General features: G+C 38.3%; 1 protein-coding gene across 2 annotated transcripts in view; it reads right to left on the minus strand.

Moving 5' to 3' along the window:
• Positions 1-22,128, minus strand: part of GPD2 (glycerol-3-phosphate dehydrogenase 2) — a 124,142-nt gene that overhangs the window by 23,518 nt on the left and 78,496 nt on the right. For both annotated transcript variants that reach the window (XM_036884142.2, XM_036884141.2), the window contains exons 7-9: positions 11,156-11,320; positions 10,170-10,314; positions 3,987-4,180 (exon numbers count right to left, since the gene is read on the minus strand). In XM_036884142.2, coding sequence (XP_036740037.1) covers positions 3,987-4,180; positions 10,170-10,314; positions 11,156-11,320 — 504 coding nt within the window. The remainder of the gene's footprint in view (positions 1-3,986; positions 4,181-10,169; positions 10,315-11,155; positions 11,321-22,128) is intronic.

Consider the following 22,128-nt stretch of genomic DNA (forward strand, 5'->3'; position numbering starts at 1 on the left):
TCTATAAACACTACTAATTGCATACGTGAAACCTGTGTACAGCTAGAGAAGCTGCCTAGAGAAGCACTCCAGAAAAACTACACGGATAAAGCGCTCTGCAAATCTTCTGTCTCTCTCAATCCCTTTAAGTCATAGCTTAGTTTCACCACTGCATCCTTCTGATTAACCTCTGCACAGCAGACTTAATGATACATTTTCCAAAAGATCATTTTTCTTCCTAACCCGATACGCACCACACAACTATCAATTACCCATTTCAGAAAAGAACAAACAAGTAACCTAGAAAATTCAGCGTGTGAATGGAGAGCTTTCCAAATCATAAAAGAAGACATGGTCTTATTCCCAACAGGCAAAATGCTTTTCAGAATTGTTCTGACGCATTTTGCCGAAGTGTGGCAGCTGCTGTGAACAGCACGGAGTGTTAAGATTTGACACTTTTTTTTTTCTTAAGGATATAGCCATTTGGGGAGGCTCAGAAACTCTTGTCAGAATTTTACTTATTCATCCATTTAATAAATCCCTTTTAAATGATTACTTCAACCCTGGTGAACACAGAATATTTCAAAGCTATTGCTCTAGGATCTGAACAAACTTTATTTTTCAAATCTTTAGAGAAGACTACTTGGCCCAAGAGATTACTTTTGAGATACGAAGCCTCCTCTATTTTAACATTCAAATGCAAATAAGGCCAGTCGAAAGCAAAGGTTCCTATTATTCTGAAGGTGTCCAGCAGTTCTCATGAAATGAATTGAGACTTAAAAGACTCCCCAGTGGATATAATACCACATTACGAAACCTAGAACTACCTACCAGAGTACTGTGCAGTATTAAGAAGCACACGTATTGGAGCTAGAATGACGTGTTCTCACATCACAGCTCCAACGTGAACGAGGTATGGGCAAGAAACTTTAAGTCACTGGGCCTCAGTTGCTTCATCTATAAAGTGGGAATTACAAAATATACCTCAAAAGATTGTCAGAGAGATAACATAGGCATAGCATAAAAAGTGCTCAATAATGGTAGAGATTTAAAAATAAAGCATGTTTTTACCCATTACAGACAAATGGAAAGATTAACAACAATACATAGGGTCAAATAACTGAAAGGTGCCTAATGTTGAGTGTCTCTCTCACATTTCATCTCCTATAAAGGAGAATATAGGGTTTCACCAAAATTCCTTGGAAAAAACACAAATCTGAATGTCTTCACTTTAAGATACAGACACATATTAGCTGACTTGGCAGTCCACGAAGACTGGATAATTCCTCAAGTATGAGGCCTTCAGTCAATTAGAAACAAGAATGAAAACCAAAAACTATGAAGAATCATTGTTAATTGTTTTTAAAAGGACAAGGAGACAAGTAGGAAACATGTGATAGATAATAAATGAAGGGAAATAAATGAAGCATATGAAAGAGCTGTCACCCTGCTTTTATCCTGGACATTTGCTTCCTGGAGAATTCTTAACCTCAAGAGTCCTCAGACCACCAGGAGAAAGGCCTGATTTACAGTGTTCAGATATTAATCTCAAACGCTTGTGGCAAAATTCAAAATTGACAAAACTCCTTGTTTGTTTCACCAATGAACCTGACTACCAAAAGCTATGTTAACTAAAGAGGCCTTTATAGACCAACCAGGTATTTCCAGGTCTACAAACTATTTCCATAGGTGGAATAAAAGTGAGGGGTACAGGATCCAGTCTCTGTGACAGTCCCAGGCTCATTTCACTGTGGAAACCCCCACCCACAACATGGGCATGATGGTCTTTTGGAACGACACCTGTTTCCAGAACATCCAGCCTTCAAGCACGTATAAGCAGTTAGGTTTCTCGTTGTTACTGCATTTGAACTTTAAGAATTTAGAAACTGTCAACACAGAGCTCTCTGCTCTTGAATTAATTTTATTTCTTGCTGCAACAATCTAAACTTCCTATACTTAGGACCCAATATAAGCCCTCTTTTAGCAAATATTATACTCAGTTAAATGTGAAGTGGAGCAGGATTCATTAACAATAATCAATACATTAAAATACAGTCATACCCAGATGAAGCTCCCTGTAGACAGAAGAAGGGAAAAAAAAGTATCAAGCTAATACTGCAAAGCATTTGGAGCATTTAAATACGGATATTAAATAAGGCATGGCTAGTTCCCAAATAACTGTGTGTGTGTGTAAACATTAGCCACATAGATTTCAATTACATGTTTTAATACATTTATACTATTCTTGTAGGTATCCAAAGAGACAGCACTCAATGAAATTACATCCATTATTTAAAATTAGAAGACACTAAAACTATACAATGTGGATCAATCAATTAAACTAGGAGAGTCCCCTGAACCATTTTTTAAAGCAGTTTGTTTTGTTTGTTTGTAACTGTGTGATGATATAATGAGAAAAATTCATCAGGGTAAAGGATTCACGGATGGTTGTGAGTCATATCAAGATAAAAATTGAGCCTTTGCATGTCCTTCTCTGAAGTCAACAATATAGAACATTCCTGATATAAACAAATGAACACTAGTTTTCAAAAATCTTCTATTTTCTACCTTAATATAGAGAGATTTTCAAACTGCTACCAGCACCAGAATTCCTGAAAGTACCTATTACTGATTCATTTTAATTCAAAATAATCACAAGTGGCATACCAGGATAAATAAAAAGCTTTCTAGCTGAATAAAGAAACCTTACCCTCAAAGAGCTTCAAGTGAGAATATATCCTGGACTATCAGCCATACATAATGTTGTGATATATTAGATCGACTTTCTTTGGGAGTACAAAGGATTAGTAGTTTTAAAGTATAAATTGTATTTTTCTAAGATGAGAAGTTGGGGGAAAGGGCTATCCAGATCTAGGCTTCAACCTAAGCAAGGCATGTAGGTTTAAAAGTGCATGACTTAACTTGGAAATGAAAGGTAATATGATATGATTATAAAGGCACAGAGATGAAGTAGTTGAAATATAAACCTACAAAGACAAGTTGTGAAAAATGTTAGTTTCCATGCCAGATAGTTTAGAATGTTTCCTGAAGTCAATGGGGAGACATCCAAGGAATACTTTTGTGCAGGGAAGGGATGATTGGAACTGTGTTTTAGCAAGAGAGTTCTGATTGGGCAGGGAGAGACCCGTTAAGGGGTCTGTTAAGGGGCGAAGGCAATTGTTCAGATTAGAAATGAGACAGGCATACACCAGGCAATGAAGTGAGCAGAGACTTACATCATATTTCAGAGGAAACAGAGAGAAATTTGACTGGATGTGAAAAGAGAAGGATCCCAAAGATAAGCATGCCATTTCTAGCCTGGATCACTAGATGATGAAGCTATTAGCTAAGGAAATACAGAAGGATAATGCTGGAACACTTTTGAAAGTAACATAGATGAAAAATAAATCATTACATAAATTCACTGAAGAAAAACCTATGACACCCAGGTTAAAAGAACGTATGCTCAGGTTAGCATGGGAAAGAACTGCCACTTTTTAAATTAAACCAAGCATACTTCCCCTTCTTAGCTAAATTCACTGTTAACACCCTACTTCCCACATAGCAGCAGCTCACTAAGCTTCCTGGAATATATATACCCCCATCCTCTCGTTCTTTGACTAATGATTTCCTATGGATATATCCTGTATCTGTTAAGCAGGTCTTCCCACACTCTAGAAATCATATAATGATGCAAACATTTCATACTCTTCTCAGATGAGTCTTTAGAGCTCACGTACAGCACCCCAATCTTGCCATAGAAGCTATCAGAAAAGGGCTGTCTGCATTTCATGTGGATGTAGAAAGTAGAGGGGAAAAAAAGGAATTTTTATTGTGTTATAATTTGGTCCTCATAAATCTCCTAGAAGTGGTCAACACATACAAGTTAGAGCAGGCCAAGTGTGAAGATGAGTCAGACTGGAGACATGGCAGCCACCTGGTAAGAGCCAGATGGCCTGGGAGGTAAGAAAGGAGGAGACACAATCTCAAAGGAATGCATTAGTTACCTTCAACATCACAACTCAGGTAGTTACGCACTTCATTCAAAATAAAGTTGATATCTTCTTCCGAAGGAATAGGATGGTGTGTAACATCAGTTGGGGTGTCAGTAGTGCCAGCTATAGTCATCTTTTGCCAGGGTAAGAAGAAAATTACTCGCCCATCACTGGTCGCTGGGTCAAGAAGTCCCATGCTCTCTGGGCTGAGGTAAAAAGAAGGCGTATAGGTTTCTGAAATTAGCAAAGGTTTAATCTGCATTCTAAAAACTATTTTATTCACTAATTCTCATATAAGCAAACAAGAAATATATGAACTATTAACATTTTCTGCCACTATCCTAACGGCAATTCCTAAAAGAAAAAAGAAATTTTGGTAACAAAAAGGAATACAGCAAGCATGACTGAAATCATACTCCACAGCAGAACCAGCCCTCCCCATCTCAGCAACGCAAGGCTAATTGAGAGAGTGGACTTCAACTTCCCATTGTTTGGGTTTTTATAGTTCTTGGACCATTCACATCAGATAATGTCAGCGGGATAAATGTCTATAATTTATTTTATGGTGGTCAATTAAGGCTAGCTCTTCAGCCTTTTTCCAACTCTGTGAAAAGGATCTTCCTGGGACATTTGACATTTGGCACATCTCTCAATAGAAGGTCTCAGAAGTACATGAAAAAACTGAAGGGCCTAACTTTCTAGAAACTAAAATGTAATAAAAAAGTTCTATACTCCATTGTGCCTAGATGAACTTGTACCACTTCACCATATATGAGATTTCTTGCTTTATTTCAATTTTACAGAAATCTCATGAAGTGCATCCATGAGAAAAGGGCTCAGCTTTCTACTATTCCTGAAGTGACAATGTACTAGTCTAAGGTCAGAAAGGAGAGGAATATCTTAGGAACAGAAATCTTAAAATAGACATAAGATGTTCGTGTATTACACTATTAAATCAAGGTTCAAGGAAGCCTCTTCTCACATATTATATAAATAAAATCTACCAAAATATTAATCAGTAATTTTCACTAACACATGTTTAATATCTTAAAACCAAATTTAAAACACACTTGAAAGAACAGGCAACTGTAAGTAAACATTAACAAAACCTGTCCAATTATGTTATTAAATCACTAGAAACTACTGTTTTAATGTTTTGTTAACCATTCAAAGAAATTTGGAGAGGTTGATAAAGGGATGGGAGGAATCTGAAAGTGTCATAAACAAACAGAGTACTACAATCTTCAGATAGCTGTTTCAATATGACTGAATTCTCATAGCAGCCAATGTTAAAGATACTTTCAGCTCTTGTTAATACTTTTTTAAAAATAGGAAACACCATTCTATTTGTTTTAAGTTAATTTCAAGAAATGCCTGTTATACCCAGACATTTTAAAGGGCACAAGACAACTTTTTATGCTTATTATTCCCTTAAAAAATGTTTTTCAGAAACTCAGACTAATTCAAATGTGTAAGGATGAGAGACTAACAGTGGTTTAAAAACAAGCCCCAAATCATCATCTTATGAAAAAGAAATCTACAGTCATCTTAGCTAATGCATCTTCTTTGTTTAAAGCACAAGGAGTACTAGTTTTCCTTTGCCAAGACCCATCCGCCCCATGGAATGCCTGCCATGTCTACGCAGCCTCTGTAGAAAAAAATCACTGTTTGCAGCCGGCCGGAGAGGTACAGGAGAGACTGGGCCACAGTTCTACCTACCAAATGCAAAAGGCACCAGGGAAGTGGGTCAGTCATTTAAATCTTCAGCTAAAATCTCATCATCACCCAGAGAGAAATAAAGGAAATAGCTTTACTTTCATTTTGATATATTAAAAACTACAAGTACAGAGTATTTTCAGCCTCTGTAGGACTATATTTTTTTCTTTGTATTTGTCTAAGACTTTCTACAAATCTTAAAAGAAACTAGACAATGATGTGTTTTGGAAGCACTTAATTTGATCCTGGGTTAATATGCCCTTACATCAAATCAATCAGTCACTTTGGGATTGGAAATTAATATTCAGAATTTAAGCTTTCAATGTGATAACTAGTACTATATTTAAACAAAAGGGCAAATTGCGTGTTCCAACATTTAAGAAATAAATTATATGTTAGTATATTTTATAGATGCTTATTTTATGGACCAGGTATCACATGATATGCCTAAATAACTCAATAAATCTGATAAACTTTAGCATAAAATTATAATATTCAACAACCTAGACATGAAATGCTGTTAGAGAAGCAAAACTACTGAATCCTTTAAAACCTTTCAATGCAATAAAAGTAGATTAAAGGGTGAAGGTGATGGTTACCAACACACACATACTGGAACCTGTAGAGAATCAACTGCTTAAGTGAAGACATATGTGTCAAACATAAAATTAACAAGCACAGAGGGAAGACAGAGCTATTAATGAATGGTGTAAAAATTTAAGAATCCACTTGGAAATACCTGTCATCAGTTCTAAATGACCTAATTCATACTCTCCCTTAGGGAAGTTTGTTTTCTTATGAAGGATTAATTCTGCAAGGTCACACTAAAGTTTGAAAATGGTTATCAACCACAGTGATGGTATACACAATACACTGAAACCTAGGACTTTTTTCAGTATGCATAACTCACCTGACATCAGGAGGAAAAGCTTGCTGCTAATTTATGTATGTGTCTAGGATTAAATGTAATGGACATTTTTCCCAGGCAGACCATTGCCTTCCTGAAGTACCCTTATTTAAACTGAAATCAATTTATTGTTAACTACTTAGCAATCTGTGTTAGAGCTAACAGTATGCACACACATTCTAGAAAAAAAATTGACTTGCTGTCATTGGTAAAAAGCATCTGTAGTCTAGGAGGAAGAGATGATTATTTTCATGTATTTCAGTCATGTGGTGTATTATTTTTTCTTTTGTAAGAGCATCTAGCCACAACTGTGATGAAAATTTCAGTTTTGTTCTTAAGATGAACTAAAGAATACTTTTAAAAATAAATGATTTCTGTGCACTGGGTTTTCTGAAATCAAAATAAAAGAAGGAAGGAAGTTGGGGAAGGAAGATGAAGGAAGGAAGGAAGGAACAGAGGGAGGGAGGGAAGGAGGCAGGGAGGGAAGAAAAAAAAATCAGCTGTTACCATGGCACAAGATAATTCCACATGAAGCATGTTGGTTAGGGTCATAACAAGTTTAATAAATGCCATAAAGATGCTCTGAAAGCAGTCCAACAAGATACAATGTACATATTGTCCTTGCTCTTTATTCAGCAGCCAATATTCCACAAAGCAGTGGCTACTGAACTGATCACATTGGCAAACTGATCAGTTTCTAAGTGGAAATGTTAGGACAGTAAGTTATCATCAACCAGTTTGTAGGGCCTCCCCAGAAGGTCTGACTCATGGCCGAGGATCTAACTGACCCCTCGGTTTATAACTTGAGTGTAAGTGATGGACTGATGAGTCCAGAGGGCCATTTCAGTGTGAGATCTCCTGTCCCCTCGCAAGAGAAGGACTTGATATGCACAGCAAAACCTCTCTTTGATGCCTTACCGTCAGTGTTAAAGAGGGAATAAACCCTTAATCCAGGCCTCAATCCAAAACCGTGGGGCTCATCTGCAACAGAGCTGAGCAAGGGCTGGGCTGCAGACGGCTCCTCCAGGGCTCCCAACAGGGCATGTGATGGTGCAGGACAAGGTGCTAGGAATGGGGACACTAATTTCTCCCAGAGTAGAAAGACATCACTTACTACATCTCGGACTGAGACAGACCCAGCTGTGACTAACACTTTGATGATTTATGGGAAGGGGGCTTGCAGATGATAATAATACATTTTTAGGGTTAAGAAAGGGGCTCAAAATTAGTAATACATTTTTAGGGGTAAGAAAAGCATTCTGTTTTGAAAATATTACATCCAGGTGATATTATTATATTTCTTAAAGAAATACCTATCTGCTCTCTTGTTAGAATATTATAAAGCATAGTACACAGCAGTATGTGTAGCATGATAAGTTTTTAAATTTATCTTCATGCAAAGTTTTTAAAAGGATATACATTTGCGCAAATATAAACATAAACTTGTATGGACGGAATCAGAAGGTAGAGCTACCGACCACAGCGAGCGAAGCGGGGGAGAGCAGCTGGGGGGCGTGAGGAAGAGGAGGCAGGCTTTCCCTTTTCACTCTGTATCTTTCTATTTTCTACACTGGTTACTTTTATGTCTTCATTTTTGTGTACAAGGATTACCTGGGCAGTAAAATGAAGAAGAATCAGAGTCTGCTTTCTCTGTATTAAAAAAAATCCCTTGTAGGTGTTACATTAAAATTTTAATTAAAAAAAGCAACCATCAATATTTGGCCAAGTTACAACAAAAAACGGTAGGAGGATTCATTCAAAAAATATTTACTGGCCATTATGATGTGCCAGACACAGCACCAGGAGCAAACAGATAAAAAATAACCAAAGGATCACTGTCAAAATGTTTACAAATTAGGTATTTTCATGAGCTAAGGAACCAGAAGCTAAAAGCAGAGTTGCAAGTTTGTTGAGAACTTCTCTATATACAAGAAACATTTGCAACATTTACATTTATTTACTACTCTCCTTTTCATCGGAACTAAATTTCTGATTAGTAGTTTTTGAAAAGTATCAAGTACCACTGCATAAATGTTTATTATCAAGACTGGAAACAAACTGATTTCTCCAATCCTAAGTAAAAATATTAAAGATGGTCTACCTACTTCACCTAGACATTTGGAAAACGAGAAAGAAACCTTGGAAGCTGGTACATAAGAAATTGTCTTAAATATTTTTCTTGGTAGAAGTGTATTTGGTACAAATCAGGTGTATCTTGGACGCTTCAGGAAGATTTAGTTACTGGAAAACTGATTATTAATAAGACAGCATCATCTATAACATAGCAAGAAAACATAGGAGAGTGCAGATATAAACAAAATATCACAGATGCTCTACATTCATTTATCAAATTTTAAAATATTTATATCTCCTTTATGGAAAATTATTAAAATATGGAAAAGTAACTCTCATCCTAGTCACATGACCTAGAAATTACCACCTTTATCTTACCCACAATCACATTACCTAGATCAAATAACCATTAGTATTTAACATACTTCCCTGCAATCTTTTTTCCATATGTTTATATAATGTTAAGCTTGTACTACACATATAATCTTGTGTCCTCCACTCTAAACTAACATTATATAATTAGCATTTTCCTAGGATAATAAAGTTATTTATAATAATTTTAATGACTATATAGTATTCCCTTGCGCAGACATGCCATAATTGACTCATCTATTCTCCTAAGGATAGGAATTGAAGTAGTTTCTAACATTTCTCAAGTACAAATAATATCATAGGGAACATCTGGAGCATAAATCATTACTTCTTACAGAATTACTATTTTGTGTGCTCTATTTACCGTACAGAAATAAAAATGGCATACATGTTCCGTAGTCTTAGCATGGCCACGTAAAATTCTTCCACAGAAGTCTTGAAATGTACATTAGGAATAATCATTATTAATTTCCTAACTAGAACCACATAAATGTTTTTTTATTTATTAAAAATCTCAAACATATATAAAAAGAGAATAGTTAAATGCGCCCAACTCCCAATTTAAGTGATTTTAGATTAACAGCTATTTTATTTTACCTCTATCCCTATCCATTTCTCCATGAGTGGTTATCTTCGTTAATATGATAGGTCAGAAATTATGTCTGATTTTTACATGTTATACTACTCCTTATAACACATTTCCCAAGCAATACAGATAAGAATACCTGAGCAGTCCTCATCCCCAGATTCTTCATAAGAAAATTTGGTATTTTGCAAAATTAATTTTTTTAATGTTTTAATTAAAATACATCCTTCATGGAAAATTTTACAAAATTAACTTTTAATGTCTTAATTCACACTCAAAAAGACTAAGGCTTAGTCTCCGAAGGTGAGTACATAAAGAAAGTACAAAAATAGACCCCAAAGCATTAATCTCTTAAAGTGATATTGCCACAGAAGCTAAGAAATTCCCAAATATTTTGTAAGAGCTCCTTTATGTATTTCTCCTCATTTTGAACAGCAAGCTAGAACAGCTGTTATTAAGAAGGGTGTGCCGAAAGAGCAACTGGAGACAATGCATCATGGCCTTATCCTCTGGCAGGATCACCAAGTTGGCAGACAGTTACCTGTAATAACCAGGCATCACGATGTGGACCCCAGCACTCGGCTGGCAGATAGCCGTGGCGTCCTTATCATCCATTTTGCGCACAGTGTCTGTGAAAGGCCCCGTCGCATTGACGACACATTTGGCTCTCACATCAAATTCCTGCCCTGTGGAACAAAGCAGCATCCATCACGTACCCCATTTGTTTCTGTGTTCACTGACGCTCTGGGTTATGAATTCATCTATTAGCTTAACCTACGGCGAAGTACACTGCACACCCCCCTGAGTGGACGTGAGCAGCAAGAGTTACTGAAAAGCCACTCAAAGGGCTTGCATCTGAGTATATTTACCAAAAACAAGTCCCCATTGAAGAAAGAAAATTATGCCACCTTTTCATCTCCATTCTCAGTCAATTTTGCAAACTGCCCGGCATCAAAATGCCAAACAGGAAAAAAGTGGGACAAGTAAATAAGCTGCTTTCTCCTTAAAACTCAAAGTGTGTAAACAGCATGGCTGTGAGACAATGTATTTCACAGCACTGGGAATGTTCAAGGAAAAGATGCAATTTCCAAACCCCACCTACAAGGCCACAGAACCGGGACAAGAATGAAAATCTAACCAAAGTAAAATGATTGACTTTAATGACATATAAATGCACTGCCTGTGTCACTTAAATGATACTTTGAAACCTGGCACATTTATTTAATTTTATTAATAACATGTTTTTGTAAAGAAAACGGAGTGCATTCAATAGCTGTGGGAATTTCGTGGGCATTTATTATTATTATTATCATTATTATCATTTAACACAAAGGGGGAAAATTGCCAAGTCTCACGAGGGAAAATTTTCACATTAAACCAGTCATTGTTGACAATAAGGAATATAATTAATATGACTCTGAAATCTGGCTTAAATAAAAGAGAAGTGACAGAAAAAAGTATAATTCAGTCATTCCATAGGCAAGGCAAGATGCTCAGAAAGCCCTCGCTGCCACAGCCTGGGCGTACCTGTGAGTGCATCCTTGCACCGGGCACCGCACACAAGCTCCTTCCCTGTTTGGGGGTCTGTCTTCTTGAGCAAGCGGACTACCTCCAGGTAATTGGCCGTGGCAGCCCCGTACCTGGCAGCAGTGAGAGCAATGGCAAGGTTCATCCGGGCGTCGTTGTGCTGTCCTGCAGCAGATGAAAACATCAGAGGAGAGACAGGAGTCACCTCGAGCCACACACTGGTGGTGCAGAAGTGTGTCACAACAGATAAGTCACATCTGTCCCTGTCACCCAGAATATGCGTGATGGCCAGTCAGCTCTACAGGGCATGATTTGAAAATACACAGTCACTGTCTGTCAGGCATTCACCTGCCACTGCCCACAAAGGAGGGGCACTTTGTGCACCACAAAACCGACAAAAAACATTCCTTTCCTACAGAGCTCATATCAATTATCTGGAAGTTAAGAAATAAGTAATTATTCTCTGAGTTTGGGAACATATGTATATGTCAGACTTTCCCTAATACAGACAACTAGTATGCATGAAAGTAAAGCAATTCAAAACTTCAGAATATTTGACACCCCAACTGGTGTTGATGAACAATTTTTAGGAGTGTGTGCTCTATCTAATATTCAAAATCAAGAGCTTCATCTTCCACAGAGGATCTCTCAGTGTTCTATAAAAGGATTTTTCTTGGCTTGAATTTTGATCAGAGCTCCTTAAAATGTTACATTTTTTTTTTAATCACACATAAAAGGTAAGAAATTAAGCGGGGCAAAATTTAATTACAGAACAATTCCTACCTATATTGTTAAAGATTTATTGCTGAAAAATCCTAGTTAAAGAAAACTAAGGGGAAGAAAAGGGTGGGATCGGGGGGAGGGAATGATTAATCACTTTAAAATTCTGGCATCACTAGAGACTTTTTCTATTTATTATTGCCAGTGGAGTTAACGCTGACCAGGAAGAATTACTCGACATTGCAGGGGCCAGGTTCTCTGTGCCCTGAATAATTAATTACCCAGGGTTAGATGTATTGAAGTAGGGTTCAAATTCCCACACACAGGGATCAGTTCTATCAAGATAATACTGATAAAGGGATGAATTTGTAATGGATATTGTTGTTGATTTATGTTGCCAGCATACCAAACATTTAGTATAAATGGTTTATGTAAAGTTTCTTCCTTGTGATTCAGCCTGTGCAAGACCAGAAGCCCTGCACAGGTAATCTGTTCCAGCTAAAAGGGCAAAGTTATAAAGAGAGAATCAATGACTGAAGATTCAGCCGCCCCTCCCCACAAACATCTTATTCTAAAATCACTGAACTGATACAATCAGCCAAGAACCTTTCCCTCAAAATTAAATTCTCTTTCAGTGGAGAACATACATTAAACCTCAACATGCAGAATAAGGGGTTATTTTATCCAAAAAGTTATAGAATGAAAGTAGGAAAATAAATCACAGGAGCAGCAGTAGCTAAACTTTAAGTGGGAAGAGTGGTTAGTATTTCTATCCATTTTGACTCAGCATGACCCTCGACTTGCTATTTAAGATCATCAGCAGGTATGTTTAAAGTTAAGTTTAAGAAAGCAACTTTTAGTAATGTAAATTGGACTATGTTCCACAAAGTTAAAGGCATGCCAACAGCCCAAAGAAACTCAATAAAAATCCCATTTTAGGCCTCTTAAAACTAAAGAGATTACCTATCTAAAGAGAGTACCCATCCCACCCAGCCTTTCAGTAGAAATCCCAGTCCAAACAGTATGGCAGGGAGACACCCAGGACACAATCTCACACAGTACAAATCTCTGAAAAGCCGTGTGTAAATCAACTCTATTAAATCCTATAGGAAGTCGTTGTTGAAAGGAACCAGGCAAAAATCCCATTTATTAAATGACAGATTCCTCTGTAAATTGGTAAACCTATTACACATCACCTGGTAATAAAACTCTAAGCTTTGAAGATACAAAAATCTCTCTTTTAATGTCTTTTTAAAATATAAAATCTCATTAGAGCAGTACTGGTATAGTTCATCAAGCTCTGCTGCTAATAACAAATGCCTCCCTAATTAGCTTCCAAATCCCAATACTTTTGAAGGTAAAAAAGACCAATCTCAGTTAAAAGTGTGAGGTGCAAACAAATTCCTTGGTCTGAATACCCAGCAGCACCTGCCCTGACTCAAATCAGGAATGTCCCTTATCTATGAAGGCCCTTCATGGTATGATCCTCATCTGCCACCGTGTCTTACTGTCTAGGATTGTCAAATCATCTGCGACTCCCTGAACATCCATGCCATTTCACATCTTCCTGCCTTGGCCTCCACTGATTCTTCTGGCTGGAATACCATTCTGAAAGCTCTGGACCACTCCTATGCCTCTCTCATGATCTGGTTCAAATATCTCCCACTAAAGTCTCTCCTTATCTGTGGCCCTCCAAGGCAAAGGTGTTCATTTCTTCTCTGTTAACACTAGATCTTGTACAAACCCTTTTTAGAGTCTTTATGATACTTATTACTTATCTATGCACTCATTGACTTACAAAAGATGAGTCAGGCACTGTGACAAATGCAGGAAACAATACTGAGAAAGACGCAGGGTGACCTCCACTCTTGAGGAGCTCACACCCCTTGGTTATCACTGGATGGCTTCCCGCATCTCCTCACCCCAGTCAGGGGAGGGCAGGAGCCTTACTTGTTTCAGCTTTTTTCTTCTTCATTAGCACCAAGCACAGAACAGGTATCCAGTAAGTGTTACATTTAGCCAAATTCCATTCGGTGTGTTAAGTAAACAGGCTTACTTAGAGTCTCAAATTTATGATTGTATACAATTGTGTTTTATATAATTTTATGTAAGGTTTATAAAATTTTGTAGTCTTTTTCGATGTGTAGTCTCATCTCTAACTATGTAATGGAATGCTTTGTCTCATGTTAGAGAAATTTCAGATATCAGTAAGTTGGTGGCAAGAAATCTGAGGTGAGAAGGAAAACCTCAAATATGTGTACAATCTGACCTTAAAACTCAAACTAGCCCTTGCATTTAAGTTGAATAAGTGGGATGGAAGGAGCAATGGTTTTGAATTATTCTGTTATGACTTAGCCCTTGCTCTCCAGGGGAATGCAAACAATTTTTATAAGCTCCTAAAAATTAGGGAGTAAGTAATTTGACTTTCCTCCAGGCCTAGAAGCTCATACCTTCATCCAGAAGTACCCTTCTTGGAACATTCATCTTAATTCATTTATCTCCTTGGATTCATGGTAGACCTCTTCTGCTTCCCATATTAAATTCACCCTTTACCCTGAGACAGTCAGATGCTCACTATGTATGTTTCGTGAGATAAGTAGCATATTTTCACTATCCTTAACTAAATTCCCCCAAGCCCCCTTTCCTAACATTTTGAAAGGTATCTATATGCCTCCTGTAATTTTATTTCTGGAGAAAAAAGTTTTTGACAACACTACATGTCTTTGCAATGTGATATAATAATGTCAACTCTCCCACCCAACTGATCTTACTGTGAATTTTCAAATCCGTTTTCCTAGAGCCCAGCAACATGCTCCTAATGTACTGCTCCGCGCAGAGCTTCTACACTGGCGCTCACACAAAGACCCAGACGGGGACTGTGAAAATCTGTTTCCTACCCTGTTCTCCTTTGCACTTGAAATCTTACATATGTGCACATATTGAACTTACAACTCATCTGAGAGGAAGCACATAAGAGGTGGAACTATAACTGTTTCCTCTGTTTAGAAAAACAAAATATCAAACCAGCAGCACACCCAAAAGAACGAAGGTCAGTGGTGGTAGAGAAGGATTTCGCCTTAATCCCCAACAGCCATGTACACAGGGAACTGAGAAATACTTCAAGTGAAAAATATTTTGGGATGTAGCCATCTAAAAGATAGGACTCAAACATAAATATTTTGGAGACATAGCAATATTGTTTTTCTCAGAGGGTTTCAAATTGGCAACTAAGTTAACATGCAAAGTAGCTGAAAAAAGAAATAATCATTGAATGTGTAAAGGGCATGAAGAATGAGTAAATATGAAAAAAGTCCTACATAACAAATTACCTGCCATTTTCCCGGTCCTTCAGATCTGAAATTTTGTGATGCCCTGAAATTCTACATATAATCTTTCAATACAGCATATTTTAAATAGCCATTAGTGCACAGCCTATCTGTAGACACAGGAATGTATATAGAAAGTATGTTCTTAAATAAAATAACACCTGTCCATAACTTCACTGTCAATAAAAATTGCCACTGTTGAAATGTTGAGAATATTTCCGTCCACCTCCCTATGCCCTGAACTGGGTCTTGTGCAATCACACGACTACTTTTAGGATGATTGAAAGAAAGAGTAAGTCTCTAAAGCTTTAATCCCATTTCGAACAAAATCCACAGCCATGATTCACTGTCTCAGACTGACAGCATCACAGTGACCTCTGGGGCAGCTTCTCCTTAGCAGTTCAGCAAAGATAATTCAAAGGTTAACCTCCCAAACTCGAGCAGATTTAATATAATCACTGTATTTAAAATTTCCCTTTCTGTTGGGAAAAGCAAGGAGACGCAGAGTACAAAAGAGGTGTGTGTGTGTGTGTGTGCGCACGCATATGGGATTGCTACATTCTGGTTTAAGTATTATGATGAACAAGTTTAAAAGGAAAAACTCAAAAGGACCACATGTTTTTCATGTTAACTGTAACAATGCCATTTGCAAAAGCAAATTATTTATATACCTGATTATTTGTGTGGGGAGTGGCAGGGATCAGGGGACACATGAATGCACTTAACAGTATAAAGCGAAGAAGGGCTGAGAGCTTGGAATGACTGGGTCACAAATTTTGGGTACTCATCTGGGTTACAGTGTCTTATAAAAGGTGCGAGGCTGGGAGGCGCCTCTGAAATGATACAATGCATGCAATGCTAATCTTCAATAGCTACAGATTCCTTTCACACTTCACCTCGTTGCTGGTTTCTCTGACTCTTGCCCAGCATATCTAAAAAGAGAATGAGCACTGAGAAACCCCAAAAGACAGATTCTTTATATGGTAAATCAGAAGAATAAAGTCAGAATTGTATTCTTCCATTAGATCCAGAACTGTAATGAAATCTTGATTTGATCAGCTTTTATGGGCTGTGTAATATTGTAAAAATTGTCCCAATTTCCCTGCAGCCATGCCCCTTGCCATGAGTCTTCACCGTGTCCTCTCCCACTCTGCCTCTGGACTCAGCCGCATGAAACTGTTTTGGTCAGTGGAATGTCAGCAGATTGATTTAAAAAGGATGTTCTCCCAATGCCAAGAAAAGGACACACCCAGGCTAGCCTGCTGGTCCTAGAAGAACAATGAGAGGCCCGTGGCACATTGTCCCAGTCATCTGAGCCAAGGGCACCATACCGCAACTTCCAAACGTAAGCACAAATTCAGCAGAGACCAGAAGAATCCCTCAGCCACCCTGAGACAAGACCAGAGGAACCTAGGTGACCAGCCCAAGGTGTGAGCAATAAATCCCAACTGCTTTTATGCCCTGGAGGTTGTCTGGTTGTGTTATACAGCACTGTGGAAATAGGTAACTTATGCAGGCAATGTGGTCAATTTCCTAATAAAGTTACTCCCAACTAAAAAAAAAAAAAAAGTTACTCCCAACCTGTTCTTATCTTCAAACTTGCATTCTAAGATGGCTATTTAGAATACAATTCATTTCCTATAGAAATGCTATGAATAAATGGTGGTAAGGTGATTAGTTTGCGCCACAAAAGCTATTTAGAGCACAGGGTACCTGAATGAGGCGATTAATACCAGCCTCAATGCCCACCACTCCCTCACACTGACCCTAAATCTCAGGCTGACCCCAGTGCCCATCCTCAAATAAAACTCTGCTCTTCCATATCTCTGTGGGGTTTTTTTTGCTCTTGTTGCCCCTACTCCATGAAACACCACGCCCTACCTGATAGATTATTCAACTTTTTCTTTTTCCTTCATTAAATCTTCCCGACTCCTCTCAGATACAACAGTCTTCTCTCCTCTGTGCTTCTGTGGCACTTTATATGCATACTTACTATAACACAAACTACTTTCCAAATATTTGCACTCAATGCATACTCATTTAGTGAACAAATACACACTAAATGCTTTTTCTGTGCCAGAGATTGTGCTAGGAGCCAGGTTGACAACAGGTACCCAAAGAGACTTAGTTCCAGGCCTAGGAAATCTTGATTCTAAAATTAGTTTCCTAAAAGAAACTGCATCTTATTCAGTTTTGCTTTCCCAATGTCCACCACAGCATTCTGCCTAGTAGATATTCCAATATTTGTTCAATGAATCAAAGAATGAATGTAATGATTATAGGACATAATCACAGGTCAGAGATTGCCCAATTAAGGGAAATGTGCCCAAGGCTTAGAGATTCCAGGAACAGTTCCCAACCCTTCAACCTTACCCCCCAATAGCTACAGCTTCCACTGAACCAAGAGACTGTTTCTCTCTGCCTCGCTGCTTGGCACAGAATGGAAACAGGATATCCTCTTTCCCAAAACCTTTTATAAAAATACAAGCAAAAGAAGAAGGCCAATGATAAAGTTAAAGCATGCAAGGGCTTAATGTATGATTAGGACAGCAAGTGGCAGATGCCTTTAACAAACATTGACTGAGTGGACATTATGAGCCAGGCACAATACTAGGCACCAGGGATCCACTGAATATGGAAATGAAGACTACCCTGGTCTCTGCTCTGTGGGACCACATTCTAAAGGGAAAGACAGATAAAATCCATTATGATAAATTAATGAGATGATTACAAACTGCAACAATGGCAACTGAGAGGAAAGCAGGGGGCAGGGAGAGCAACTCCCTGGGGCAGGGGCTATATTTTAGACAGAATAGTTTGGGAAAGCGGTCAAGATTAGCAAGAGTAGAGAAACTGCAGAGAAGACAATTAAGTCCTAACAGCAAGGCCACCACCTATAAACTTTAATCGTTACTACTTTGCAATTATATCCAAAGCTTATATGAAGCTTAAACTACCAGAAATATGACTATGGCATTAGCACAGCCCCATTTTATTAAATTGTACCTGCAAAGTGGCTTTTTCCATTCATACTTTCAAGTATTCACTTATATTTTATACTTGCTGATGAAGGATTAAGTTTAAAAATCTTTCTGTGTTGATGTACATTATTTCAGGGAATATCTTCTACTACAGACTGGCAAAACTCAAAACAAAAGCATAATATTCAAAGTTTGTGAATTGGAGTAATTTGCTGTCACTTATCCATACTACAGTTCTCAGGAAGGGACACCTGTTAGCACTGAGCATGTAATCATTTTTATTATTAAATACAAAGGTACAATTAAATTCAGGCACAGGATACGACCTGCATCATAATTCTGCCCAGCCTTTCTCTTCACCATATCCTTCTCATTATCGTGGCCCTTTTGTTTCTTCATGTTTCTTTTGTCTTGCCCTAAGTTCTGGAATAAGCTATTTACAATCTGAATAATTAGCAATCAGCATGGATCTGTGGTCTTTGGCCCCATAGAAATGAAATATTGTGAAGTGTCTTAACATGACATATTTCTGTAAAGTTCCTATACCCTCAGGAATTCCCTTTCTTGAAAAAGTTTTAAATGAATCTAATGAAGAGTAAGTTTTCTCCTTCTCAGTAACTTGGGATCTAGCTGGAGTTGAACAAAAATAAAACATTTACACTGCCAACAACAGAACGCTTTGGGCATATTCATTAGCTGTATCTGTGAAAACATGTTCTATATATCAGTTTATAGTCCAGACCCCTCAGACAGGGATCATAGAGAACAATTCTCTCTCTAGCACAAGCCACAAATAGGTTTTTATACTTCCAAGGATGAAAAAGAGCAATGTGACAAAAATTAATTGAAATGAAGTTGGAAAGTCAAGAAGCAAGACATACTATAGAGACTGTTTGACAGACCAATTATGTGCCCTAGAGCCACAGGCCATCTTCCTTGATTGGTTGTGAAGTTCAGGAATGTCACTGAGAAGCCATGTTAGAATGCTGGGCTTTCAGAGTAAGGGCCGTTCTTTACTGCGAGCTGCAGTCTGGGACACATGGCATCTTAAACCAAGATAACTGTCCTGAGGATGCTTGACATTTCTTTCATTTACAAACATTTCTTAAACACCTATGCTCCAGGCATTGAGCAAAGTATCACTGCAGCAGACAGTCATTGAAATGGATTGGCCCAGCTGTCCCAGGACACTGAGATACAAGTGCAAGATTACAGTCTGACTTGAAGAAGTCACGAGTTCCAAAAGGTCGCCCATTCATTCCTTAGCACATCCTTCTCTTTCCTCGGCAGTTTTCCCCCAAATATCACCAAACACAGTGTCTTCATTTTTCTCTCATGTGACCCGAAGATTTGCAAGGAATCTTCATAGAAGTGTGTGCTTAAGTTCAAGCTTCAGCTCTACGAACTCTGAGACCTCATCTAAGGTTCTGCTCATCCATCCTTACAAAGGGAATGATAATGGTATTGACATGGGCTTTATGGGATGAGTGAGTGTGGTAGGTAATGTATGTTGTATTCAACAGTTCTCAATAAATATTAACTATTATTATTGAAAGATAAAAAAAATTACTGGAAAGTCAAGACCACTTTCTACCTTAATTAAAAGACATATGGCTAATGCCTAAAAATATTTAAAAAAGAAAAAGAAAACAGTTCTCCATAGTTTCTAGTTCTAAAGGACTTATTGTTCCTCACTCAATCTGGCAACTTTTCCTGAGACGTGTAACAGCTAATCTCTAATCTCTGCACTACATGAATGCAGTTTGCTTTGTTTCTCTTTTTCACTGTCTTCACTTTTAACCACTGACAAACACAGTACTCTTTTCTATGTGTCAGAAAGGATAGGAAGAGAGGGGAATGGTTTTTCATCCATAGGAAAACAACACTGACAGATAACAGAGTATTTCAGAATATTAAAATCACCAAATCTTAATTAAGAGGACTTCATTTTCTCTTAAAAATAGAGAAGGAGCCTCTGACAATTTTTACAAAGCAAGTCAACAACACCAGCCCTACACTGAGAGAAGTCCAAAGATGCAACTTCTGATCCTTCAAACAGTCCCTAACTGCATGTGTTTCTTTAGCAGATAACTGTCGGGTTTTAGGTTTTTGCTTTTTCCTTCTCCCCATCATACATTCCTTGCAGAGAGGCAGAGCTCCCCCACCTCGCCCATCCCACAGGAGAGAAAGGCGGCCCCGGGGGACACAGGCCCCTGACCTGACTCTGCCTGTCAGATGCTCTCTGCACAGACTGTCAGCCTAGAGATGGTGACCCCGGGAGAACGGAGAACCGGGAGCCCAGCCTGAAGGGGAGGAGAACGGCAGCTGCTCTAGGTGCAGCAGTGAGAGAGAGATTCCCTGTGCAGGAATCAGCATTCAAGTCTTCAACATCGCTTCTGGGACAGGATTTCACCTGTGGCTTTGTCTGCTGAAAATCGCTTTTGGTCCCTTATTTTTCAAGCCGGGTCTTCAGCTTACCCAGCATTTCTGTCTATTCAATGTCTTCTCAGAAAGTTCCTTTCTCCTTAAGTCAGATATATCTTTTGCCTGTGACTAAAAACCTGGGCAAGTCCCAAACTCTGTGCCTCAGTTTCCTCATTGTTGAAGCAGAGTAGGACTTCATGATCCTTCCAGCCCTATTTTATAAGTTGCAATCGTAAAATTTCAACAAAAAAACAACACACACAACTGAAACCTTGTGAATCTAATTCTATAACAAATAAAAGAAGCCCTTTCATGGAAACCTGATCCTCCTTTCATAGCAGGACTGGCTAAAGTGAGTAAGTGAAGCCTTTCACTTGCCCAGAATCACCTTTCAGTCCCCCACTCCTCATTTGTGTGTGAGTACATGCATGCACACAACTTTTTACAGACCCGCTGCAATGGCTCAACCTGCCCCAGCGGTGACTCCGAGTGTGAGCTACATAATAAATACGCAGAGCCCTGCATTAAGGCCCAGCTGGGGAATTCTAACTGGAAGCAGCCTTTAGAGAACATTTATCTGTTGCATGGCGAGTCCTGTATCTTATCAGATTTCTCTCTCTAATCACAGAAAGATTCTGCACCTTATCAAATTGTTATCAAATCAATCTGAGCAGAGCCCAGTGTTCTGATTGTCTGAATAGAATGTGTATCACATTAACATGAAAGCAGGCCAACTCGCGGCAGCCAGGGGACATCGCTGGGACTGGAGGCTCTGAACACCTGAGTTCAGGACACAGCGGCCATAGACGTACTGGATTCTGGGCACATCCCTTGACTCATCGGTTTCTGCTTCTTCATTTGCAAAGTAGGGCTAACACCAACTGCTCTGCAGATATTCTGGCGCCACTGACCTGACCGATTAGAGATCTCATGTGGAAGCATTTGTAAACTGGGAAGCATCTTAAGAATGAAGCTGTTAGATTTCCCTCTACTAAATTCACCTTGCCCCTTCTTTTGTTGGAGACAGTCTTTTGTTATCCAAATTATAAAAATTCCTGTTATCAGAACGATACCTGTTGTTAATCCAGACTTAATGTTTATATTGCGGAACTATATTTGGGGCTTGAAATGAAAAGAGGAAGAAAAGTAAGAATTTAATTCTCTTTTCAACTACAAAACAAAACCTCAGACTCAACTTCACAAGTTTATCTTCACCAGATTCTGTTTCATACTATAGTCAATATTGCATGAACTAAATAAGCAAAATCCTGATCTTAATTTGGTTATTCAAAAGGTTTGCCCTACTAAAATTTTTTTTCAATAGCAATCATGAGTCATCTGATCCACATGGATGTTTTGTTTTTCATAAAAATTAATAAATCAAGGACAGGAACTTGGTTCCACCCAACCATCACTACCATCAATCCACCTCCAGCAAGTACAACAGTGCCTAGCATGGAAGAAGGTGCTGAACTATTTGTTGTCTAAAGTTTTCAATTTATAATTCAAGTGTCTTTGAGTT

The sequence above is a fragment of the Manis pentadactyla genome, chromosome 8 (genome assembly GCF_030020395.1).
Source record: "Manis pentadactyla isolate mManPen7 chromosome 8, mManPen7.hap1, whole genome shotgun sequence".
In the NCBI taxonomy this organism is placed as follows: Eukaryota; Metazoa; Chordata; class Mammalia; order Pholidota; family Manidae; genus Manis; species Manis pentadactyla.